The 27,349-nt window shown below is 45.2% G+C and overlaps 1 protein-coding gene across 1 annotated transcript in view; it reads left to right on the top strand.

The window, feature by feature from the left end:
• LOC122929742 overlaps positions 1–27,349 on the top strand; it is an 88,143-nt gene that overhangs the window by 32,412 nt on the left and 28,382 nt on the right. Inside the window, exons 6-8 of the mRNA XM_044283415.1 lie at positions 1,838–2,041; positions 26,933–27,026; positions 27,108–27,271. Of these exons, the coding sequence (XP_044139350.1) occupies positions 1,838–2,041; positions 26,933–27,026; positions 27,108–27,271 (462 nt within the window). The remainder of the gene's footprint in view (positions 1–1,837; positions 2,042–26,932; positions 27,027–27,107; positions 27,272–27,349) is intronic.

Raw genomic sequence — 27,349 nt, 5'->3', positions numbered from 1 at the left:
TCTGTTACGGGACCTCTCTCCTCTGCCTGTGTGCTAGGCCTAAATATATGCCAATGGACTGTTGCAGTGGTGGCTGACGTGAAGCCTCATTCTCTGCTATGACATGCAGACTAATTCTCTGCTGACATGAAGCCAGATTGTCTGTTACGGGACCTCTCTCCTCTGCCTGGGTGCTGGGCCTAAATTTATGACAATGGACTGTTGCAGTGGTGGCTGACGTGAAGCCTGATTCTCTGCTATGACATGCAGACTGATTCTCTGCTGACATGAAGCCAGATCCTCTGTTACGGGACCTCTCTCCTCTGCCTGTGTGTGTGCTGGGCCTAAATATATGCCAATGGACTGTTGCAGTGGTGGCTGACGTGAAGCCTCATTCTCTGCTATGACATGCAGACTGATTCTCTGCTGACATGAAGCCAGATTCTCTGTTACGGGACCTCTCTCCTCTGCCTGTGTGTGTGCTGGGCCTAAATATATGCCAATGGACTGTTGCAGTGGTGGCTGACGTGAAGCCTCATTCTCTGCTATGACATGCAGACTAATTCTCTGCTGACATGAAGACAGATTCTCTGTTACGGGACCTCTCTCCTCTGCCTGTGTGTGTGCTGGGCCTAAATATATGCCAATGGACTGTTGCAGTGGTGGCTGACGTGAAGCCTCATTCTCTGCTATGACATGCAGACTAATTCTCTGCTGACATGAAGACAGATTCTCTGTTACGGGACCTCTCTCCTCTGCCTGGGTGCCGGGGCCTAAATATCTGAGAATGGACTGTTCCAGTGGTGGGTGACGGGAAGCCAGATTCTCTGCTATGGAACCTCTCTCCAATTGATTTTGGTTAATTTTTATTTATTTAATTTTTAATTTAATTCATTTCCCTATCCACATTTGTTTGCAGGGGATTTACCTACATGTTGCTGCCTTTTGCAGCCCTCTAGCTCTTTCCTGGGCTGTTTTACAGCCTTTTTAGTGCCGAAAAGTTCGGGTCCCCATTGACTTCAATGGGGTTCGGGTTCGGGACGAAGTTCGGATCGGGTTCGGATCCCGAACCCGAACATTTCCGGGATGTTCGGCCGAACTTCTCGAACCCGAACATCCAGGTGTTCGCTCAACTCTATTAGCTTTGTGTAGCAACAAGGACCTGTGGTGACGTCACTCCGGTCATCACATGATCCATCACCATGGTAAAAAATCATGTGATGGATCATGTGATGACTGTGACGTCACCAAAGGTCCTTGTTGCTACACAGAGCTAAAATCAAGACAGAAGGAGATGCCGGGCTGCGTAATTTTATTTTTTAACCCCTCCAGCGCTATTTTACTATGCATTCTGTATTCAGAATGCTATTATTTTCCATTATAACCATGTTATAAGGGGAAATAATAATGATCGGGTCTCCATCCTGATCGTCTCCTAGCAACCGTGCGTGAAAATCGCACCGCATCCGCACTTGCTTGCGGATGCTTGCGATTTTCACGCCTCCCCATTCTCTTCTATGGGGCCTGCGTTGCGTGAAAAACGCACAAGGAGGAGCATGCTGCGATTTTCACGCAACGCACAAGTGATGCGTGAAAATCACCGCTCATGTAAACAGCCCCATAGAAATGAATGGGTCAGGATTCAGTGCGGGTGCAATGCGTTCACTTCACGCATTGCACCCGCGCGGAATACTCGCCCGTGTGAAAGGGGCCTTATAGTTCTGGAATGCATTAGATGACACTGACATAATGCTGTAAGGGTTACATAGCATCAGAAATCAATATAATGCTATGTGACCCCGGCAGTGCTAAGTCTGAATATGATTAATCTACATGATTTCAAATTTATTCTGTTTAGGAACAGCAAAATGTATTTCTAAACCAGCAAAACCAGAAGCGATCTAAACATGTCACATTACAACACAACTCCTGGCCAGATGAATCTTCTAATAAGATTCCCATTATGGATGTCGGCAGCTGGAAGCCTGGTAAAAAGGTTAGGTTCTTCATATGTGGACAAACTGGAGTAGGAAAAACTACCTTTGCCAACGCACTGAAAGAGGTATGATATTTTTCTAAACTATTCATCTTTAATAGGATATATATGTACAGTATATTCCTTATACCATAATTGCTTCTGTAATCCTCACCCAGGAGCAGATTATAATGAGGGCAATATGGGCTAATGCCCGGAGTTACAGGGGGCTATAAGTGTGGGAAGTAATTGCCCCGTTATAATCTGAATGGGGCATGTATGTAGGCAGTATGTATGTCCAGCCCCCTCTGAACGTAAATGCTGCTTTTCCAGGCTTACATACTGTACAAGGATAATGTGCTCACAGTAGTTCAGCAAGGCTCCCTGTTGAACTCATACTTTCCGCCCCCAGCTCATTTCCACATTCATTGGTGGTACACAGACAAGAGTAGCGAATAGACTTGCTTATGCTAATCTCCTTATTTAAGGGGGTTGTCCCACCAAAAATTTTCTACAGTTTTTAAACCAGCACCTGGATCTGAATACTTTTGTAATTGCATGTAATTAAAAATGTTGTATAGCTACTGAATTATTCAATAAAATCTATCTGTATAGCGCCACTTAATTTCTTATTTCTTTGACCCGCTCACTAAGAAGGCCGCACATGCTCAGTTTCATCCTTTATCTTACTCTTGAGCTGTGATAGGGAGAGCATGGACACGCCTCCTGAGCTGCAGCAGAAAAGACACACCCCTTGAGCTGTCATCTTAAAATAAATATAGAAGAGCAATAAATGGGGAGATCTCTGGATCCATTTGAGGTACAGGGCTGGTTCTAGCTTTGTTAGAAAGAGGTTGTCATGTACTGTATGTTGTCTGATTTTCCTTTTTTACATTATTACATAGTAACATAGTACATAAGGCCGAAAAAAGACATTTGTCCATCCAGTTCGGCCTGTCATCCTGCAAGTTGATCCAGAGGAAGGCAAAAAACCCCTGTGAGGTAGAAGCCAATTTTCCTCACTTTAGGGGAATATAAATTCCTTCCCGACTCCAATCAGGCAATCAGAATAAATCCCTGGATCAACGACCCCTCTCTAGTAGCTATAGCCTGTAATATTATTACGCTCCAGAAATACATCCAGGCCCCTCTCTAGTAGCTATAGCCTGTAATATTATTACGCTCCAGAAATACATCCAGGCCCCTCTTGAATTCCTTTATTGTACTCACCATCACCACCTCCTCAGGCAGAGAGTTCCATAGTCTCACTGCTCTTACCGTAAAGAATCCTCTTCTATGTTTGTGTACAAACCTTCTTTCCTCCAGACGCAGAGGATGTCCCCTCGTCACAGTCACCGTCCTGGGAATGAATAGATGATGGGATAGATCTCTGTACTGACCCCTGATATATTTATACATATTAATTAGATCTCCTCTCAGTCGTCTTTTTTCAGAAGTGAATAACCCTAATTTTGATAATCTTTCAGGGTACTGTAGTTGCCCCATTCCAGTTATTACTTTAGTTGCCCTCCTCTGGACCCTCTCCAGCTCTGCTATGTCTGCTTTGTTCACTGGAGCCCAGAACTGTACACAGTACTCCATGTGTGGTCTGACTAATGATTTGTAAAGTGGTAGGACTATGTTCTCATCACGGGCATCTATGCCCCTTTTGATGCAACCTATTATCTTATTGGCCTTGGCAGCAGCTGCCTGACACAGTTTTTTGCAGCTTAGTTTGCTGTTTATTAAAATTCCTAGATCTTTTTCCATGTCAGTGTTACTGAGTGTTTTACCATTTAATAAGTACGGGTGACTTGCATTATTCCTTCCCATGTGCATAACTTTACATTTATCAGTGTTAAACCTCATCAATCTATCCAGATCCCTCTGTAACAGTATACTGTCCTCTTCAGTGTTAATTACTTTACACAGTTTAGTGTCATCTGCGAAAATTGATATTTTACTGTGCAAGCCTTCTACAAGATCATTAATAAATATATTGAAGAGAATAGGGCCCAATACGGACCCCTGAGGTACTCCACTAGTGACAGTGACCCAATCTGAGTATTTACTATTAATAACCACCCTCTGTCTTCTATCACTCAGCCAGTTACTTACCCACTTACAGACGTTTTCTCTCAGTCCGAGCATTCTCATTTTATATACTAACCTTTTATGTGGTACAGTGTCAAATGCTTTGGAGAAGTCCCAGATACACGACATCCTTTGATTTGCCACTGTCAAGTCTAGAACTTACCTCCTCATAGAAACTGATTAAATTTGTTTGACATGACCGATCCCTCACGAAGCCATGCTGGTATGGCGTTATTTCCTTATTTCCGTTAAGATGCTCTAACATAGCATCTCTCAGAAAACCTTCAAACAGTTTACCCACAACAGATGTTAAACTTACCGGCCTATAGTTTCCAGGCTCTGTTTTTGGACCCTTTTTGAATATTGGCACCACATTTGCCATGCGCCAATTCTGTGGGACATTCCCTGTCAGTATAGAGTCTGCAAATATCAGAAATAAGGGTCTGGCTATGACATTACTTAATTCCCTTAGGATACGGGGGTGTATGCCATCCGGTCCTGGCGATTTGTCTATTTTAATCTTTTTAAGTCGCTGATGTACTTCTTCCTGGGTCAGACAGGACACTTTTAATGGGGAATTTATTTCCACATTCGACATTTCATCTGACAGTTTATTTTCCTCAGTGAATACATTGGAGAAAAAAATATTTAACAGCTTTGCTTTCTCCTCGTCGCTCTCTGCGACTCCCCCCTCATTACTCTTTAACGGCCGACACCTTCAGATTTATACTTTGTAACATTATTCGTGAGATAACCCCTTTTAAGCTTCACCTCCTGCCTGTACAGACTTTTTAGACACACCTCCTTCCTGCTCAGTTAGCAGTAGTATGATTCAACTTTTTACCTGCCCTATCCAACCACCGCAGTTCCTACAGACTTAGGTTGAGCTGTCAATGAAATGCTTGCCACCGATTCACTGGCGTTATGGTCTGTTTATACTGCATTTGTAGTATACATTGGATATACAGTGGAGGAAATAATTATTTGACCCCTCACTGATTTTGTAAGTTTGTCCAATGACAAAGAAATGAAAAGTCTCAGAACAGTATCATTTCAATGGTAGGTTTATTGTAACAGTGGCAGATAGCACATCAAAAGGAAAATCGAAAAAATAACTTTAAATAAAAGATAGCAACTGATTTGCATTTCATTGAGTGAAATAAGTATTTGAACCCTCTAACAAAAAAAGACTTAATACTTGGTGGAAAAACCCTTGTTTGCAAGCACAGAGGTCAAACGTTTCTTGTAATTGATGACCAAGTTTGCGCACATTTTAGGAGGAATGTTGGTCCACTCCTCTTTGCAGATCATCTCTAAATCCCTAAGGTTTCGAGGCTGTCTCTGTGCAACTCTGAGCTTGAGCTCCCTCCATAGGTTTTCGATTGGATTAAGGTCCGGAGACTGACTAGGCCACTCCATGACCTTAATGTGCTTCTTCTTGAGCCACTCCTTTGTTGCCTTTGCTGTATGTTTTGGGTCATTGTCGTGCTGGAACACCCATCCATGACCCATTTTCAGTTTCCTGGCAGAGGGAAGGAGGTTGTCGCTCAAGATTTCACGATACATGGCTCCGTCCATTTTCCCGTTTATGCGAATAAGTTGTCCTGTGCCCTTAGCAGAAAAACACCCCCAAAGCAAAATGTTTCCACCCCCATGCTTGACGGTGGGGACGGTGTTTTGGGGGTCATAGGCAGCATTTTTCTTCCTCCAAACACAGCGAGTTGAGTTAATGCCAAAGAGCTCTATTTTGGTCTCATCAGACCACAGCACCTTCTCCCAGTCACTCTCTGAATCATTCAGGTGTTCATTGGCAAACTTCAGACGGGCCTGCACATGTGCCTTCCTGAGCAGGGGGACCTTGCGAGCCCTGCAGGATTTTAATCCATTGCGGTGTAATGTGTTTCCAATGGTTTTCTTGGTGACTGTGGTCCCTGCTAATTTGAGGTCATTAACTAACTCCTCCCGTGTAGTTCTAGGATGCTTTTTCCCCTTTCTCAGAACCATTGACACCCCACGAGGTGAGATCTTGCGTGGAGCCCCAGAGCGAGGTCGATTGATGGTCATTTTGTGCTCCTTCCATTTTCGAACAATCGCACCAACAGTTGTCACCTTCTCTCCCAGCTTCTTGCTAATGGTTTTGTAGCCCATTCCAGCCTTGTGCAGGTCTACAATTTTGTCTCTGACATCCTTGGACAGCTCTTTGGTCTTTCCCATGTTGGAGAGTTTGGAGTCTGCTTGATTGATTGATTCTGTGGACAGGTGTCTTTTATACAGGTGACTAGTTAAGACAGGTGTCCTTAATGAGGGTGACTAATTGAGTAGAAGTGTCTAACCACTCTGTGGGAGCCAGAACTCTTAATGGTTGGTAGGGGTTCAAATACTTATTTCACTCAATGAAATGCAAATCAGTTGCTATCTTTTATTTAAAGTTATTTTTTCGATTTTCCTTTTGATGTGCTATCTGCCACTGTTACAATAAACCTACCATTGAAATGATACTGTTCTGAGACTTTTCATTTCTTTGTCATTGGACAAACTTACAAAATCAGTGAGGGGTCAAATAATTATTTCCTCCACTGTATATGTCGAGAGCATTTTCAAATGTATACCATACTACCAACATTTGCCACAGTATAGGTATACATTGTCCGTTGGTCCCTATATTAAAAAAGCTTATGTTTTTATATTGAATGCCACTATACTGTAGATTAGCCTTGTTTCCCAGCAGACATGCTGAACAGACACTAGCAACAGTATAACATGAAATACTTACCTAGAAATACTTATTACTTATTGACTGAAAGACAAAAAGCTAAGTGCTTAACTGAGAATGGCAACAAGCATGCCCAGGCGCCTCACTACTAGTGTTGATCACGAATATTCGAATTGCGGATTTTTAGCGTAAATATCGCCACTTCGAGAATTCGCAAATATTTTGAATATAGTGATATATTGGTAATTTCGAATATTCGAGATTTTTTTAAATCAGTACACATGATCCCTACCTGCTTTTAGCTTGTGGGCCAATGAGAAGGCTGCAATATCTTTGACTTTAGGAGTAGTGTTGATTGCAAATTTTCGTAATGCAAATTTTTCAATTGCCAATTTCCGCAGTCAAGAAAATAATGACTGGAGATACCGAATTCTTGAATTTGCGAATATTCGCCCAAATATTTGCGAAATATCACAAATTCGAATATTGCCCCTGCTGCTCATCACTACTCACTACTGTTATTTCAATGTCAGGGTCCAGGGTACCCATTCTATTGATCATTAAGGGTCTCCTTGGTAGGTCTCCGTCTAATCTAATACGTATACCTATCTATTGAAAAGTCTTCCCTCCAAGATTATATTTCTCAGTTTGTGTGTGTGTGTAGAATATAACAATATTTCAACTGGAATAGTAAAAAGAATGCTCCTGTGTGTGGATACTGCTGTTAAACACTTGTTGTACCCCCTAGTGTCCCTTAAGTTCTAAAATATCCATTACGGTGGTCACACATGCTCAGTATCCAGTCAGACCTCCTGAATCTTTTTGTGCTTTCTTCTGTTGTGCTGTTCAGACACAGTACGCATCTTCTCACCAGGCACTGGACACAATAGTGGAGATTTATCAAACTGGTGTAAAGTAGAACTGGCTTAGTTGCCCATAGCAGCCAATCAGATTCCACCTTTCATTTTCCAAAGTAGCTGTCAAAAATGAAAGGTGGAATCTGATTGGCTGCTATGGGCAACTAAGCCAGTTCTACTTTACACCAGTTCGATAAATGACCCCCACCACTATTAGTAAAAAGTCTACTGCAGTAAGATGCCACCAATTTTATTAGGAGGAGAACGCTTCATATTAACATTTGTTGCATCTTTTGTGCTGTTTGTGCCAGAAAGTGATATGTATGCCAGTAGGTGCTGGCAAAGATTTTAGTTATAATTTACACCAGTTTCTGTCCTAAATTATTGTAAATGTGTCAGGCTGAAGTGGCTCCACTTTTTGTCTGAATTATAATGAAACTCCCCCAGTGCCCCCCAAGGGTCCATTCGCACGTCCGTGAATGTGTCCGCATCCGTTCCGCAGATTGCGGATCGGGTGTGGACCCATTCATTCTCTATGGGGCAGGAATGGATGCGAATAGCTCACAGTGTGCTGTCCACATCCGCATTTCCGGAACGTGGCGAAAAAAATAGAACATGTGCTATTCTTGTCCGCAATTGCTGACAAGAATAGGCAGTTCTATGGGGGTGCCAGCCGGGTGTATTGCGGATCCGCAATACATTATGGACGTGTGAATGGACCCTAACGGTCCTTTAACACTTGTGTCAAAGTTTTCCGGTATTGAATTCCGTCCTAGGGTGTCATGAAATGGCCCTGAGCGCGCCGTCCAGCGGGCCACGGGACTAATAACTCAGACAATTTGAAAGACCATTTTCCTTCCTTTTATATTTCGGTTGTGCGTTTAAGTGTATGGACATCTTATTTCGTGCTAGATTTGGTTTCTGGTGTTGTGCTTTTAAATGTATTCTCTTTTCCCTTTGTTGTAAGGATTGGAATGGCCTGGTTGAAATGCAATTGTATGCTAATTACTGTGTACCTCACCTCTCCAGGGCTGTAAGAAGGCCATCTGTATGCAAATCCGATGGTCTGATTCAAGCCTGGACATGTCTAGGGTTACATAAGGCTTGCAGTGTGTGTATAAATGCATGTGTCCAAGACCCTAAATAAAATCAGTCAGTCCCTGTTTCAAGTCATACAGCATCGTCTGGTGAGTGATTCCAGGGCGCCACACATTGTACGAAGAAGGCCGGGCCACTCGGCAGTCGGGCTGATCTCCACCGTGGGTGCCCCATCCCCTCCGCAGACGTCCGAGACATCACCAACCAGGGGGTCAGATAGGAGCAGGACCGCAGGCAGACATCCCATTCTGTCACACTGGTGGCAGCGGTGGGATTGCTCTCTGCACCCCCAGAAGAGACCCTCATCTCAGCATGGCAGCCTACGCCAGCTGTAAACGAGACACTCTGCGAGATCTGCTGGAGAACCGTGGAGGGACTGCGGGCTCGAAAACCACGGATGCTCTGGTCGAAGAGCTAATGGACATGGATCAGCGGGAGAGGGCCGAGCCCGTACCCCCACCACCGACCCCCTCCCAGGCACCCATCTCTGAAAATTCCTTCCAGAAAAAGGTACAGCAGCGGGCAGCGGCTTACGGAGAAGCCCCGACGGAAGCCACCTTCCACAAGATTGTCCAAGAAATCGCTCAAGAGGAAGAGCGGGAGAGGGTGCGCCAGCATGAGCTACGGCTGGCAGAAATCCAGTACCAGAGAGTGGAGAGCCCCAACCCCGAGAGACCAGCGGCCCGGAAAGTACCCTTCCAGGTCTTCAAGAGTTTTAACGAGGCGGAGGAAGAGATCGAGAGCTTCCTCCAAGACTTTGAGCGGTCGTGCCAAATACACGAGGTTCAACGTTCCGCTTGGGTCGGGATTCTCGCCTGTAAGTTGACCGGACGAGCTGCGGAGGCCTATCGAACCGTCCCAGACGAGGAAGCCCGGGACTACGAGCAGGTAAAGCAAACCTTACTGGCCCGCTTTGCCATCACTCCCGAGGCCAGCCGGATGAAGTTCCGGAACTCACGCCGGCCCAACGGCACTACCCATGTGGAGTGGGCACACCGGCTGCAAAGAGACCTGAAGACCTGGTTCGCAGGGAGCAAAGCTCGAACCGTGGAAGACATCACCCAGCTGTTCCTCCTCGAACAATTCTTTGACCACACCGCCCCGGCAGTACGGGAGTGGGTGAGGGACAAGAAGCCCCAGACGGTGCAGCAAGCGGCTACCTGGGCAGATGAGTATATGGACACACGGAAACCCAACGGGACAGAGCGACCCCCACCCCTTCGACCCACACTATCCACCCCTTCCCCGGAGCCACCGACTCGCTGGCCGGCACCCAGACTGGCGAACCGCCCCCAGACAAACCGCTCGCACTCCACGGTTACCATCCGATGTTACGGGTGCGGCCAGGGGGGGCACTACCGTCAGAACTGTCCCAACCAACCTCCCCTTCCGCGGGGACCCCCCCGAGCACCACCTGCGGCCCACTGTTACCAAACCGAAACCCCGTATTGGGATGCTGCACGAGGCCGACCCCGTACAAGCTGCCTCGGCTGACAACCGCCAACACCACCGACAGGCGGTGTGGATCAATGGGCGGGCTGCCGAGGGCCTCCGAGACTCCGGCGCCACCATCACGCTCGTGCGCCCCCACCTGATATCCAAAAAGAACCGGCTAGACCACACCGTCGCTGTCCGCGTGGCCGGAGGAAAAGTGCTTCGACTCGCTACTGCCCGAGTCCACCTTGATTGGGGGTCTGGGGAGGGATCTGTGAGGGTGGGTTTACTCGACCAACTACCGGCTGAAATCCTCCTTGGGAACGACCTGGGACGCTTGGTCTCGGCCTACGCCACGGACGCGGTAGCCCCGGTGACAACCCGGCAACAGAGCCACCGGAACAACCACGGCACTCCCGTCGGGACCCAGGTGAGACCACAACCCAAACCCCCCAAACCCCGACCAAACGAGACCACATCCCCTCGACCTGACCACCCCCTCACATGGGGCTCCCCGGCCACCTTCCGACACCAGACTCAGACCGACCCCACCCTAGAGAGGTATCGCGACCGGGCCGGCAAGGGCCCGGAAGGCGCAAGGGACGATAGCATTGAGTGGGAGGATGGGTTATTGTATAGGTACACCGCAAGGGGGGGCACCCGGAAGCCACAGGCTCCCCATAAACAATTAATAGTCCCTCAGGCCCCTAGACAGGAGCTCCTGAGACTGGCCCACGACATTCCCCTCGCTGGTCACCTAGGGGTGACCAAGACCCGACACCGGTTAACACAAGCGTTCTTTTGGCCCCGTCTTAGTGAGGATGCCCGAGAGTACTGTCGCACCTGCCCAGTTTGTCAGAAGACGGGGAAAACCGGAGACCACCCGAAAGCCCCACTGCACCCCATGCCCATCATACAAGAACCCTTTAGTCGGGTGGCGGTCGACATAATTGGCCCCCTGCCTCGCCCCAGCGCCACCGGGAAGAGATATATTCTCACCGTGGTGGACTACGCCACCCGATACCCCGAGGCGGTGGCCCTGTCCAACATCCAGGCTGACACCATCGCCGATGCCCTCCTACGGGTGTTCTCTCGGGTAGGATTCCCACGGGAGATTTTGTCTGATCAGGGCTCCCAGTTCACTGCTGAGCTGACCCAACAGCTCTGGCGCCTGTGCGGTGTTAAGGCGCTTCACAGTGCCCCATATCACCCTCAGACGAACGGGCTGTGCGAACGGTTTAATGGGACCCTGAAACAGCTAATCCGAGCCTTCGCCCACGAAAGGAAGGACTGGGAAAAATACCTGCCCCATTTGTTATTTGCCTACCGAGAGGTCCCCCAAGAATCGACCGTGTTCTCCCCCTTCGAATTATTGTACGGACGCAGGTTCAGGGGTCCCTTGGATTTAGTCAGGGCTCAGTGGGAGGGAGGACAGGAAGCCGATGGTCTCCCCGTCCTGAGTTACGTCCTGGAGCTCCGGGAGCGCCTGACCGAACTTACAGAATTAGTTCAGGGGAACATGCAGGCAGCTCAGGCCCAGCAGAAGGCATGATACGACCGCTCTGCCCGCAGCCGCTCGTTCCTCGTGGGGCAGAAAGTCCTGGTGTTAAAGCCACAGCGGCAGAATAAGCTGCAGGCGTCCTGGCAGGGCCCTTATCGGGTGGTAACCCAAGTGGGAGAAACCACCTATGTGGTTGTCAGCTGTACCGACACCAGGATTCAGCGGACGTTCCATGTCAACATGCTCAAGGCCTACCACGAGCGCCCGGAGACGGTGTCTGCCATCTGCGCTCCAGCCACCGAGGAGGCAGAACAGTTTCCCCTGATAGAGCTTTCCGGGATAGATAGTCAGCCCTCAGGGGTAGCGCAGGTGCAGCTGGGGGGGAGTTGGGACCCGATAAACAGGCACAGGTTAGGCAGCTGCTCCAAGACCGCAAAGAGATCTTTTCTGCCCTCCCCGGCTATACCAGCCGGACCGTGCACCAAGTAGAAACCTCCGGCCAGAGACCCCTCCGGCAACCAGCATACAGACTCCCGGAGGCAGTACGCGAACCCATGCGGGCTGAAATCCGGGAAATGCTGGAGCTGGGGGTGATCGAGCCTTCGACCAGTCCCTGGGCATCGCCCGTAGTCCTGGTCCCCAAAAAGGACGGTACCACTCGGTTTTGCGTCGACTACCGGAGGTTAAACGACTGCACCATCACTGATGCTTACCCCATGCCCCGAGTCGACGAGCTGTTAGACAAGATCTCCCAGGGCCATTTCTTGACCACCGTCGATCTGTGCAAGGGGTACTGGCAGATTCCCCTTGCAGAGGAGGCGACCCCGAAGTCGGCCTTCATCACCCCGTTCGGCCTGTACCAATTCCGGGTCATGCCGTTCGGGATGAAGAACGCTCCGGCCACCTTTCAGCGGTTAATCGATCGCCTCCTCGATGGCCTACAGGAGTTCGCTTGCGTGTACCTGGACGACATAGCCATATACAGCCAGACCTGGGAGGAACACCTCCACCATCTGGGGGTGGTATTAGATCGAATCAGGGACGCCAACCTGACCCTTAAACCGGAAAAATGTAAAATAGGGATGTCCGAGGTGCAGTACCTCGGCCACCGGGTGGGCTGTGGGACCCAGCGACCAGAACCCGCCAAGGTAGAAGCCATTCTAGAATGGCCCACCCCCATGACCAAGATCCAGGTCCTCGCCTTCTTGGGCACCGCGGGGTACTACAGGAAGTTTGTCCCCCACTACAGCGACCTCGCCAAACCCCTGACAGACCTGACCAAGAAATCCCTACCCCGCCAAGTCCTGTGGTCCCCGGAGTGTGAAGCAGCCTTCCAGAAGCTGAAAACCGCCCTAACCCAAGCCCCCCTCTTAGCAGCTCCGAATTATAACAAACGTTTTATTGTCCATACGGACGCCTCAATGTTCGGACTGGGAGCCGTGCTAAGCCAAGTGGGGGACGACGGGGGGGATCATCCGGTGGCGTACATCAGCCGCAAACTCTTACCCCGGGAGGTGGGATACGCCGCGGTGGAGAAGGAGTGTTTGGCCTTGGTCTGGGCCCTGAGGAAATTTCAGCCATATGTTTACGGGCGGTCCTTCACCGTTATGACCGACCACAATCCACTGGTGTGGCTCAACCGGGTGGCGGGGGAAAACGGACGCCTGTTGCGGTGGAGCCTGGCCCTCCAACCATTTAATTTTACGGTCCAGTACCGGCCTGGGTCTCAGAATGGGAATGCCGATGGACTATCGCGACAATCTGCCCGGGAACCCGGAGACCCGAGCTCACCGACTCCCCCTATTCGACCCGTTGGGGTCCAACCGTGTCCGTCGGACTTTATTGGGGGGGAGAAATGTCACGAAACGGCCCTGAGCGCGCCGTCCAGCGGGCCACGGGACTATAACTCAGACAATTTGAAAGACCATTTTCCTTCCTTTTATATTTCGGTTGTGCGTTTAAGTGTATGGACATCTTATTTCGTGCTAGATTTGGTTTCTGGTGTTGTGCTTTTAAATGTATTCTCTTTTCCCTTTGTTGTAAGGATTGGAATGGCCTGGTTGAAATGCAATTGTATGCTAATTACTGTGTACCTCACCTCTCCAGGGCTGTAAGAAGGCCATCTGTATGCAAATCCGATGGTCTGATTCAAGCCTGGACATGTCTAGGGTTACATAAGGCTTGCAGTGTGTGTATAAATGCATGTGTCCAAGACCCTAAATAAAATCAGTCAGTCCCTGTTTCAAGTCATACAGCATCGTCTGGTGAATGATTCCAGGGCGCCACACATTGTACGAAGAAGGCCGGGCCACTCGGCAGTCGGGCTGATCTCCACCGTGGGTGCCCCATCCCCTCCGCAGACGTCCGAGACATCACCAACCAGGGGGTCAGATAGGAGCAGGACCGCAGGCAGACATCCCATTCTGTCACATAGGGGCTCAATAACGGGAAAAAAAATGATCAGTTTCATCCTAATGCATTCTGAATGGAAAGTAAACCGTTCAGGATGCATCAGGATGTCTTCAGTTCAGTCCTTTTACGGTATTTGGACGGAGAAAAAACCGCAACATGCTGCATTTTTCTCTCCAGCTAAAAATCCTAAACACCTGCCGGAATGCCGGATCAGGCATTTTTTTCCATTGGAATGTATTAGTGCCGGATCCACATTGACGGATTCGGTCTTCCAGTCTGGACATGCGCAGACCTTTAAAAATGTAAAAATAAATAAATACTGGGTCAGTTTTTTCAGATGACAACGGAGAGTCGGATCCGGTATTGCAATGCATTTGTGAGACGGATCCGCATGCGGTGACCGAACTGCCTGCTGGAATCCAGCAATGCAAGTGTGAAAGCACCCTAAGCACTTAAAGGCCATGTACACCTTCCGAGGCAATTTTTTTTATGATTGCATGTTGCTCATTTTTGGCTAAAAATCTTTTTTTTTCAATTCGCCTTTATTAAAAATATAGAGCTGTTCAGTCACAAAGGGTTAACTGTTTTTCTAGCTGTGTGACTGGTACTTTGACTTTCACTGGTCATCTAATAAACCTTATCTCTAAACTAGTAAGAGGTCATAAACACATATTTAAGCCACATTTTTATCAGTCAGATAAGAACTGAGCTATAATGAGTGTTTATAATGTCAGAGAGCAGAGATAAGAAGTCCATCTGCTCCTGGTCTGACTGAAAAGACAGAAAAAACAAAGGCTGCTACTAGAGCATCTCAGCTCTGTACAGAAAAATGGACTCCATATTTTTAAGAAAGACCAATTTTAACAATGCTTTTTAGCTCAAAATGAGTACAGTGCAATAATAAAAAAAAAGATTGCCCCCAAAGGTGTACATAGCCTTTAATTCCTCACCTTTTCCAGTGCTGAAGTCCCAATGTGATTGACTGCAGTGATCACATGTCATGTATGACTACATCACCACTGTAGACGGTAAACAGAAACCGGTGGTGAAGACTGGAACTGCAGCACTGGAGACAGAGTTGAACTAAATGCTAAGAATGTGTTCTTTTGTCATTTGTGGACATTTGGAGAGTTTTCCTGTAACTCGACGTACTATTATGTCATGAAAGCCACTGCATTCCTGCAATTTGACTTAATAGTACGTCATGGTGATCGGGCGGGCACCGGAGCGGTGCGCGCCCGATCACTGCAGGGGTCTGGCAGCCCCTGGTAGCCGGGCCCCTGCCGTATCCGCCGGCATCGCTGTAAAAGCCGATGCCGGCGGATTAACACCTATGCCGCGGTGCACGCTGACCGCGGCATAGAAGGGGTTTGTGTTGGGTGAGGGAGCGCATTGAGTCCCCACACTGCTGTAGTGGGGACTCGATGTGTCAGAAGGCAGCCCGATGCCTGTGCAGAGGCTGCCTAATGCCTTGCATTGCATCGGGACCTTCCTTCTACGGGTGCCCAGGAGATCCAGCCTCAGGCTGGGTCTCCTAGGCAACCTGTTAGTGTACTACTGTAGTACATGTACAGGCAATGCATTAAAATACAGATGTATTGTAATGCATTGCAGAGGGGAACAGACCCCCAAAAATGAAAGTCAGAAATAAAGTAAAGAAAAAAAAGTTAAAAAGTTTCATAAAATTAATAAAGTTTTTAAGTTAAAAAACGCCTCTTTCCCCTTATTTTATAATAAAAAACAGAACAAAAAAACCCCCACATATTAGGTATCGGCTAAGTATATTAAGTATATCACATGATCCACCCTGTCCGATAAACACCATAAAAAAAAAGCAATTTTTGTCACCTTACTTCCCAAAAAGTGCGGCACCAAGCGATCAGAAAGGCGTATGTCCCACAAAATGGTATCAATAAAACTTTAAAAACTATAGCTCTTAGAACATGGAGACACTAAAACATCATTTTTTTTGTTTCAAAACTGCTATTATTGTGTTAAAGTGAAATAAATTTTAAAAAGTAGACATATTAGGTATTGCAGCGTAAAAATGCTCTATAAAAATATCACATGACCTAACCCCTCAGGTGAACACCGTAAAAAAAAATGCATTATTATGTAAAACTGAAACAAACAAACATTAGGGTTGAGCGAACCTGTAACTGTAAAGTTCAGGTTTGTACCGAACTTTAGGATTTTTGGACCCCGGACCCGAACCCAAACTTTTCAGTAAAAGTTCGGGTTTGAGTTCGGTATTCGGCGAGTTAATAGCGCTTTTTGAAAAGGCTGTAGAGCAGCCAATCAACAAGCCTTTAACTCGTGTGCGCTTAGAAGCCATCACAGCCATGCCTACTAATGGCATGGCTGTGATTGGCCAGTGCAGCATGTGACCCCGCCTCTATATAAGCAGGGATCACATAGCGCTGCACGTCACTCTGCTCTTACTAGTGTAGGGATAGGATGCTGCTGCTGTGAGGGAGAGAATAGGAAATAATCTATTTGTTATCAGAAGTGCTTGTTGTTAACTCTGCGATCTACAGCGATTTTGTTTGGTGGGTGCAGTGCAACATTTTTTTTACCCTGCCCTGAGCCCAGTGACACAGAAAAATAAGTTTTATTCGTCTTTTAGTTAGGTGGGCGTCGGCGGCCATTTTGTGCAAGTTCAGTGCACCAGCACTGCATATGTGCCAGGGACAATAATTTAACTTAGTTCTTTTAGTTCAGTGGGCAACATATACCCATTTTTTAAGTGCACCTGCACTGCATATGTGCCAGGGAAAGGCAAAATAATATAGGGAATCGGTCTTTGAGTTCAGGGACCTAGGGGGTGACGTATTCAGATTTTTTTCTGTAAAGTACAATCCAAGTAAATCCATCTGTTAGATTCTGTGGGGACAAATTATTTTTGCTAAAAAGTGCATTTGCGCCCTGCACTGCATTTGTGACAGTCCAATACAAGCGTTAAATACCGATGTTATATTCTGGTTTTAAAAAAACACCCATTTTGTGCAAGATAATACATTTAGGGCCTTTGCTGCATTTGTGACAGTCCAATACAACCAGTCAATACTGCAGTTACATTGTTGGTTGACAAATTAACCTCTTCAGGACATAGGGCGTACAGGTACGCCCTTATGTCCTGGTACTTAAGGACACGGGGCGTACATGTACCTAACCCCTCAGATGAACACTGTAAAAAATTTAAAATAAAAACTGTGCTAAAGAAACCATTTTTTTGTCACCTTACATCACAAAAAGTACAACAGAAAGCGATCAAAAAGGAGTTTTCCCACCAAAATAGTTCCAATCTAACCGTCACCTCATCCCACAAAAAATGAGCCCCTACCTGAGACAATCTCCCCCCCCAAAAAAAACTATGGCTCAGAATATGCAGACACTAAAACATTTTTTTGTTTCAAAAATGATATTATTGTGTAAAACTTACATAAATTAAAAAAAGTATACATATTAGGTATCGCCGCGTCCGTATCGACCGGCTCTATAAATATATCACATGACCTAACCCCTTAGATGAACACCGTAAAAAATTTAAAATAAAAACTGTGCTAAAGAAACCATTTTTTGTCACCTTACATCACAAAAAGTACAACAGAAAGCGATCAAAAAGGAGTTTTCCCACCAAAATAGTGCCAATCTAACCGTCACCTCATCCCGCAAAAAATGAGCCCCTACCTGAGACAATCTCCCCCCCAAAAAAAAACTATGGCTCAGAATATGCAGACACTAAAACATTTTTTTGTTTCAAAAATGATATTATTGTGTAAAACTTACATAAATAAAAAAAAGTATACATATTAGTTATCGCCGCATCCGTATCGACCGGCTCTATAAATATATCACATGACCTAACCCCTTAGATGAACACCGTAAAAAATTTAAAATAAAAACTGTGCTAAAGAAACCATTTTTTGTCACCTTACATCACAAAAAGTACAACAGAAAGCGATCAAAAAGGAGTTTTCCCACCAAAATAGTGCCAATCTAACCGTCACCTCATCCCGCAAAAAATGAGCCCCTACCTGAGACAATCTCCCCCCCAAAAAAAAACTATGGCTCAGAATATGCAGACACTAAAACATTTTTTTGTTTCAAAAATGATATTATTGTGTAAAACTTACATAAATAAAAAAAAGTATACATATTAGGTATCGCCGCGTCCGTATCGACCGGCTCTATAAATATATCACATGACCTAACCCCTTAGATGAACACCGTAAAAAATTTAAAATAAAAACTGTGCTAAAGAAACCATTTTTTGTCACCTTACATCACAAAAAGTACAACAGAAAGCGATCAAAAAGGAGTTTTCCCACCAAAATAGTGCCAATCTAACCGTCACCTCATCCCGCAAAAAATGAGCCCCTACCTGAGACAATCTCCCCCCCCCAAAAAAAACTATGGCTCAGAATATGCAGACACTAAAACATTTTTTTGTTTCAAAAATGATATTATTGTGTAAAACTTACATAAATAAAAAAAAGTATACATATTAGGTATCGCCGCGTCCGTATCGACCGGCTCTATAAATATATCACATGACCTAACCCCTTAGATGAACACCGTAAAAAATTTAAAATAAAAACTGTGCTAAAGAAACCATTTTTTGTCACCTTACATCACAAAAAGTGTAATAGCAAGCGATCAAAAAGTCAAACGCACCCCAAAATAGTGCCAATAAAACCGTCATCTCATCCCGCAAAAATCATACCCTACCCAAGGTAATCGCCCAAAAACTGAAAAAATTATGGCTCTCAGACTATGGAAACACTAAAACATGATTTTTTTTGCTTCAAAAAAGAAATCATTGTATAAACTGTACATAAATAAAAAAAAGTATACATATTAGGTATCGCCGCGTCCGTGACAACCTGGTCTATAAAACCACATGATCTAACCTGTCAGATGAATGTTGTAAATAACAAATAAAAACGGTGCCAAAACAGCTATTTCTTGTTATCTTGCCTCACAAAAAGTTTAATATAGAGCAACCAAAAATCATTGTACCCTAAACTAGTACCACTTGTGGAACACCTAAAGGGTTAACAATGTTTGCAAAATCAGCTTTGAATACCTTGAGGGGTGTAGTTTCTTAGATGGGGGTCACTTTTATGGAGTTTCTACTCTAGGGGTGCATCAGGGGGGCTTCAAATGGGACATGGTGTCAAAAAACAGTCCAGCAAAACCTGCCTTCCAGAAACCGTATGGCATTGCTTTCCTTCTGCGCCCTGACGTGTGCCCGTACAGCGGTTTACCACCACATATGGGGTGTTTTTGTAAACTACAGAATCAGGGCCATAAATATTGAGTCTGGTTTGGCTGTTAACCCTTGCTTTGTAACTGAAAAAAAAATCTTAAAATGGAAAATCTGCCAAAAAAGTGAAATTTTTAAATTATATCTCTATTTTTCATTAATTCTTGTGGAACACCTAAAGGGTTAACAACATTTGTAAAAAATAGTTTTGAATACCTTGAGGGGTGTAGTTTCTAGAATGGGGTCATTTTTGGGTGGTTTCTATTATATAAGCCTCACAAAGTGACTTCAGACCTGAACTGGTCCCTAAAAATTGGGTTTTTGAAAATGTCTGAAAAATTTCAAGATTTGCTTCCAAACTTCTAAGCCTTGTAACATCCCCAAAATATAAAATATAATTCCCAAAATGATGCAAACATGAAGTACACATATGGGGAATGTAAAGTAATAACTATGTTTGGAGGTATTACTATGTATTATAGAAGTAGAGAAATTGAAACTTGGAAATTAGCAATTTTTTTCAAATTTTTGGTAATTTTTTTTTTTTTACTTCATTTTACCAGTGTAATGAAGTACAATATGTGTCGAAAAAACAATCTCAGAACGGCCTGGATAAGTCAAAGCGTTTTAAAGTTATCAGCACTTAAAGTGACACTGGTCAGATTTTCAAAAAATGGCCTGGTCCGTAAGGTGAAATAAGGCTGTGTCCCTAAGGGGTTAAAACATTTTGTGATCGTGAAGTAATTGTATAAAATTTCGCCTGTCACACTGTTGTGTGACCTCAAGAAATTTTTCCTCTTTATGACACCGGCACTGCCTTACTGTCAGTGAACTTAATTGTTGACTAATGGCGGTTACATAGTTGCCTGACATAAACCATCTGTTAGTTTGGTTGGTGAATGCAAAGAATGAGGAAAGCGTCAAATAAGGGACGTGGCCCCGGTCATGGTGCTGCTGGTGTTACTGGAGCTCCTGTTACAGGGAGAGGACGTGGTCGATCTGTGCCAGCTACACACACAAGTGAAACACCTTCCTCAGGTGCGAGTAGGCGGCAGAACCTTCAGCATTGTTTGGTCGGGCCTAATGCGGCTCTACGAATGGTGAGGCCAGAACAAGTACAGGCGATAGTAGATTGGGTGGCCGACAGTGCCTCCAGTTCCTTCACATTGTCTCCCACCCAGTCCCCTGCTGAAAGATCAGAGTTGGCACCTACAGCCCATGGCCATCTGTCTTTCAACTCACCCCCTTGCAAATCAGGCAAGCAGTCTGAGCCCCAAGTCATGCAGCAGTCTCTTTTGCTTTTTGATTACTCTGCTATCAGGGTTTCCCAGGGCCATCTACATAGCCCTCCCCAGAAGTGGAAGAGATTGAGTGCACTCATGCCCAACCACTTATGTTTCAGGATGAGGACATTGGAAGACCACCGCAGCACATCTTGGATGATGACGAAACACAGGTGCCAACTGCTGCGGCTTTCTGCAGTCTGCAGACCGACAAGGAGGGGTAAACAGTGGGTGGAAGATAATGTGGAGGATGATGAGATACTAGACCCCAGATGGAATCAAGGTCATGCGAATGACATGTGCAGTTTGGAGGAAAAGGCGGTGGTCGCACAGAGGCACCAGCACAGCAAAAGAGGGAGCAGGGTGCAAAAGCGTCTGTTACATTCTTGGGTGACTTTTTTTTTGCTGTGAATAAAACCCTGCTCTGCATAGGTTACAGGGACCTAAAATTCAAAAAATCATCTGTTACATTCTCAGGTGACATTTTACAATTTTTGCCGTATACAAACCCCTGCTCTGCATAGGTGACAGGGAACTAATTTTTGTAAAATCGTCTGTTCAATTGGTGGGTGACATGAACCCAGTTTTGCCGTGAATGAACCCGTGCTCTGCATAGTTGACAGAAACTGAAATTTAAAAAAATCGTCTGTTCCATTGGTGGGTGACATTAACCCATTTTTGCCGATGAAAACCCCCTGCTCTGCATAGGTGACAGGGACTGAAATTGATCAAATTTGTCTTTAATTGACGTGCGCCCCCTCCTTTAATTCGGTCCTTCCGCTCGATTACATTTCACTCTTCACACTCTTCACACTTCCGCTCGATTACATTTCAGTCATTGACCTCCCTTGGATGTGGTATCCCTTTCTCACGCTCCCTCTCTGGCATGGAACCCTGATTCCCTGTTACCCGTCATCACCATGGTAGGCGCATAAAAGAACGTGGATCGTGGACGTCACGGGGACGTGCAATCAGGCAGAAGTTATCTAGAGTCAACAAAGCGGTAGCAGGGCCTCTCCATAACAGGGCATCTTAAGAGTCCTGTATTGGTTTTTATCGTCACTACCTCCCCGAGTTGGGAGTGGGTAATTGCCGCGCGCCCCCTCCTTTACTATGATGTTTCTGCTTCAATAATTTGTCCCACATTTCCACTCGATCACATTTCATTTCATCCATTGACCTTCCTTTGATGTGCTATCCCTTTCTCACGTTCCCTCTTCGGCATGGAACCCTGATTCCCCGTTACCTGTGATCACCATGCTAGGCTCATAAAAAAATATAGAAAGTTCATAGAAAAGATATCCAATTGGATTAAGGCCGTCACGGGGACGTGCGACATGGTTAAGCAGTATGTGTGCACACGCCTACACGTACTGACTGATTAGTCTGCCTCCTTCAACTTCTGGGTCTCCTAATTGGGCACATGGCCTGAGCCCTTTATGCCTTGGAGGTGCTGGCCTGCCCTACAGCCAGTGTATTGTCTGAATGTTTGTTTAGCACGGCAGGAGTGGGTTATTAAAGAGAAGCGCAGCTGCCTGTCTACAGCCAATGTGGACAAGCTCACGTTCATGAACCAGGCAGGGATCCCACAGGACTTGTCCGTACCTTGTTCAGAATAGACATGTACACCGGCCTCGCCCAGCCATTGTTGCACTTTCTCTTTGTTTTATTTTTCCCAATGTTTTGGGGTCTACCCAAATTTGAACAAAAAAAATAATAAAATAAAAAACTAAACAAAAAAACTGTGTTGGCTACTTCCTCCTCCACCGCCGCTTCCACCTTCACCACCACATCCACTGCCTCCTCAACCTCCTACCCCATATGGACCTCCTCCTCCTAGATCAAGATCATTATTTTTTATTTTGATGTATTTTGTGTTATTTGAAGTCATTTCCCTCTATCCACATTTGTTTGCAGAGCACTTGCAATATTCTTAACCACATTTTGCTGCCTTTTGCAGCCCTCTAGCCCTTTCCATGACTTTTTTAGAGCCATTTTTAATGCTCCAAAGTCCGGGTCCCCATTGACTTCAATAGGGTTCAGGTTCGGGGTCTAGTTTGGGTCCCGAACTCGAACTTTTTTGTGAAGTTCGGCCAAACCCGTCAAACCCGAACATCCAGGTGTCCGCTCAACTCTAACAAACATAGAAAGTAGACATATTTGATATCATTGCCTCCGTAACAACCTGCTCTATAAAAATAGCACATGATCTACCCTGTCAGATGAATGTTGTAAAAAATAAAAACGGTGTCAACCATTTTTTGTTACCTCGCCTCACAAAAAACGTAATATAGAGCAATTAAAATTAATATGTACCCCAAAATAGTACCAATAAAGCTGGCACCTTATCCCGTAGTTTCCAAAATATGGTAACTTTTTTGAGTTTCTACTGTAGGGGGCTTCAAATGGGACATGGCATCTAAAAACCAGTTCAGCTAAATCTGCCTTCTAAAAACCATATGGCGTTCCTTTCCTTCTGCACCCTGCCATGTTGCCATACAGCAGTTTCCGACCACATGTGGGGTGTTTCTGTAAACCGCAGAATCAGGGTAATAAGTTTTGTTTGGCTGTTAACCCTTGCTTTGTTACTGGAAAAAAATGTTAAAAATGTGAAATCTGCAAGAAAAGTTAAATTCTGAAATTTCATCTCCATTTTCCATAAATTCTTGTGGAACACCTAAAGGGTTAACAAAGTTTGTAAAATCAGTTTTGGATACCTTGAGGGGTCTAGTTTCTAAAATGGGGTCATTTTTGGGTGGTTTCTATTATGTTAGCCCCTCAAAGTGACTTCAGACCTGAATTGGTCCTTAAAAAGTGGGTTTTGGAAATTTTCTGAAAAATTTCAAGATTTGCTTCTAAACTTCTAAGTCTTCTAACGTCCCAAAAAAATAAAATGTAATTTTCAAAATGATCCAAACATGAAGTAGACATATGGGAAATGTAAAGTCATAACTATTATATGAGGTATCACTATCTATTATATAAGTATAGAAATTGAAATTTGAAAATTTGGGAATTGTTCCTCAAATAAAGGTGAAATATATTGACTCAAATTTATGACTACCATAAAGTACAATGTGTCACGAGAAAACAGTCTCAGACTGGCTTGGATAAGTAAAAGTGTTCCAAAGCTATCACCACATAAAGTGACACATGTCAGATTTGCAAAAAATGGCCTGGGCAGAAGAGCGAGAACTGGTCCGGGTAGAAGGTGTTAATAACTGCAGACACATTATTATGACCACCAACTAATATCCAGGGTAACATTCAGCACGGACATCAGCTACACAGGCTGAGAGTGACTTAGTAAGGTCCTGGTAGGTTGTCACAGGTATCTGGAGCCATGCTGACTGCAGTGCATCCCACAGCTGCTGGTGGGTGCGTGGGGGAGGATCCATAGAGTGAACATGATGATCAAGGTGATACTTGGAAGTCTTGTTCACGCTCTTCCAACCAATGTCAGACATATTAGCAGTGACATGTCACATTGTCTTGCTAGAAGATCCCATCTGCCTCAGGGAGGACAATCAGTATGTATGGGTGTATGTGACCTGCAAGGATAGATTCATACCCAAATCGGTTGAGAGTACCTTCCACACTGATGAGTGGTCCCAGATACTGGCAAGAAAACATTCCCCAGACCATAATGTTACCGCCACGAGCTTGTGTTATTCCAGCAATGGTTGCAGGGTGTTTGTTCTCTGATGTTTCTCCCCTGACACATCGTCCATCCATTAGATGAAGCAGAAAATGTGACTGGTCGGAGAAGGCAACCCTTTGCCAATCAGCGGAGGTCCAATTCCAATAGTGCTGTGAAAATTGAAGCCGTTTCTACAGATGCAACTTTGCAGATGTGCATTGACCATCTGTTTGCTTCAGAGCCCCATATGCAGAAGGGTTAGCCGAACTTATCTGGTAGCCCTGGTTCATTTTTGTGGTGGGACGCCCCACTGTAGCATTTCAGTCCGCCCTTGTGCACCTTCGTGGCCAACGTTCACCTCTAACATCAATGGCACATGGTGCTCCGTTTATTTGCAGTGGTGCCATTTGTCCACTAAAAATACTTTCACCACAGCATGTGGATGCTCCACAAACTGTGCAGTTTCAGAAATGCTGCCACTAATCATCCCTTTTTGCAACGCCCCTTTTTGCCCATGACAGCAACGAGGGATATGTGTGCAGACAGCCTATAGAAGCTAATTAATGACACGTGACTTCCTTAATGAGCTACATGCTGTTGATGTCGAAAGTAGGAAGTGGTCATAATAAAGTAACTTGATCGTGTAAAAGAAGCAGGGGTGCATCTAGACTTTCTGCTGCCTGAGGCAAAACCTGAAATGATGCCCCCCCCATGCCAAATTCTAAACCATAAACCCTTAGGCCTCTTTCACACGGGCGTCAGTTTTTTTGCCCGGATAAGAGCCGGGTGCGTTGCGGGAAAATGCGCGATTTTCCCGCGCGAGTGCAAAACATTGTCATGCGTTGCACTCGCGTGAGAAAAATCGCGCATGTTTGGTACCCAAACCCGAACTTCTTCATAGAAGTTCGGGCTTGGGATTGATGTTCTGAAGACTGTATTATTTTCCCTTATAACATGGTTATAAGGGAAAATAATAGCATTCTGAATACAGAATGCATAGTAAAACAGCGCTAGAGGGGTTAAAATAAAATAAAAAAAAATTTAACTCACCTTAGTCCACTTGCTCGCGAAGCTGGCATCTCCTTGTGTCTCCGCTGCTGATGAACAGGACCTGGGGTGGGCTGCTCCATTAAATACAGGTTAAGGACCTTCGATGACGTCACTCCGGTCATCACATGGTACGTCACATGATCTTTTACCATGGTGATTCACCATGGTAAAAGACCATGTGATGACCGGAGTGACGTCATCGAAGGTCCTTAAGCTCTATTTAATGGAGCAGCTCACCCCAGGTCCTGTTCATCAGCAGCGGAGACACAAGGAGATGCCGGGCTTCGCGAGCAAGTGGACTAAGGTGAGTTAAATTATTTATTTATTTTTTTAACCCCTCTAGCGCTGTTTTACTATGCATTCTGTATTCAGAATGCTATTATTTTCCCTTATAACCATGTTATAAGGGAAAATAATAATGATCGGGTCTCCATCCCGATGGTCTCCTAGCAACCATGCGTGCAAATCGCACGGCATCCGTACTTGCTTGCGGATGCATCCGATTTTCACACACCCCATTCACTTCTATGGGGCCTGCGTCACGTCAAAATCGGACAATATAGAGCATGCTGCGATTTCAACTGAACGCACAAGTGATGCGTTAAAAACATCGCTCATGTGCACAGCCCCATAGAAATGAATGGGTCAGGATTTAGTGCGGGTGCCATACGTTCGCCGCACGGATCGCACCTGCACCGAAAACTCGCCCGTGTGAAAGGGGCCTTAGGATACCAGAGTTTTTTTAGTTTTCATTTATATTGCCGGTCACATAGCTGTATGAGAGCTTATTTTTTGCGGGACAAGTTGTACTTTCTAATGCCACCATTAATTATGGCATAAAATGTAGTAGGGAGTGGTAAAAAAAAATTCCAAATGGGGTGGAATTGATAAAAAAACGCAATTCCTACACCGTTTTACGGGCTTTGTTCGTATGGTGTTTTGCTTATGGCAAAACTGACCCATGCCCTTCATTCTCTGTGTCAGTACGATTATAACGATGCCCCATATGTATAGGTTCTTTATGTCTAAATAGTGGAAGTCTTACGACCGGCCTTCTCCGCTTGATAAAGGGCACCAAATTGAGCCAGAAACGTCGCAATAAGCAATAAATGTTACTATGAGATTGTACCACTGGTAAAATAAATATTAAATTGAAGCTATATGCCGTCCTTGGTGTGCTGTCTCCAAATCAATGATACAGCTCATAGCAACCAATGACGCCTTGCGCTCCTGCACTCAGCAGGATGCCAGTCCAGTATCTCATGGACCGTGTTCCATGGACGTGTGAATTCAGCCTTAGGCCTAGGCTTAATCCATATCATGTTTGAGCTCTACACATGACATATACACTGGGAAAATGTTGCCACATATGTCAAACATTTTGATAGGGCTCCATTAACCTGACAGGCCACAGCAGTATTAATTTATCTTTTATCAGGATGGTATATATTAATGCGGATACTCTCCTTTGAGTGCAGGTCTGTTCTAATACAGGACCAGTACAAAATACGTAAAGCAGTGTACTGACAAGATAACCCAAGTTTTATTAAGATCATATATAAATTATTTGATGGTGTGGAAAGTGAACATGAGTCTTAATGTCCATTTCCCTTTCTTTATGTACCAGACAGGGCCTCTAGCCATATTACAATATTACCTTAATGGTCCAAAAATCCCTTCTTCCACCAAAGGGGTGGTATGTTCACAAACTGGATTTGAAGGTAAGCTGTGTTTCAATAAATATGGCTGTTATTGTCTTAACAGTTTCCGGCTATTTTTATTTTTCTGTTTTCTTTATTTAGGAGCATCTTTGGTGATCTGGGATTTTGCAGGGCAAATGGAGTACTGTTTCACCCACTCTCTACTGCTCAGCACTAGTGGGCCCAATACATTATACTGTGTGATGTTTTCTTTAGAAGGAGTTGAGAGTGACTGGTATGGAGGGCAGAGAATTGCTCTAGAACAGGTATGACATAATCCTCACAGACCAAAATCAAACTATATATAAATATATATATATATATATATATATATATATATATAT

This window comes from Bufo gargarizans, chromosome 2, assembly GCF_014858855.1.
Source record: "Bufo gargarizans isolate SCDJY-AF-19 chromosome 2, ASM1485885v1, whole genome shotgun sequence".
NCBI lineage: Eukaryota > Metazoa > Chordata > Amphibia > Anura > Bufonidae > Bufo > Bufo gargarizans.
This window is presented reverse-complemented; position numbering and strand designations above follow the sequence as displayed.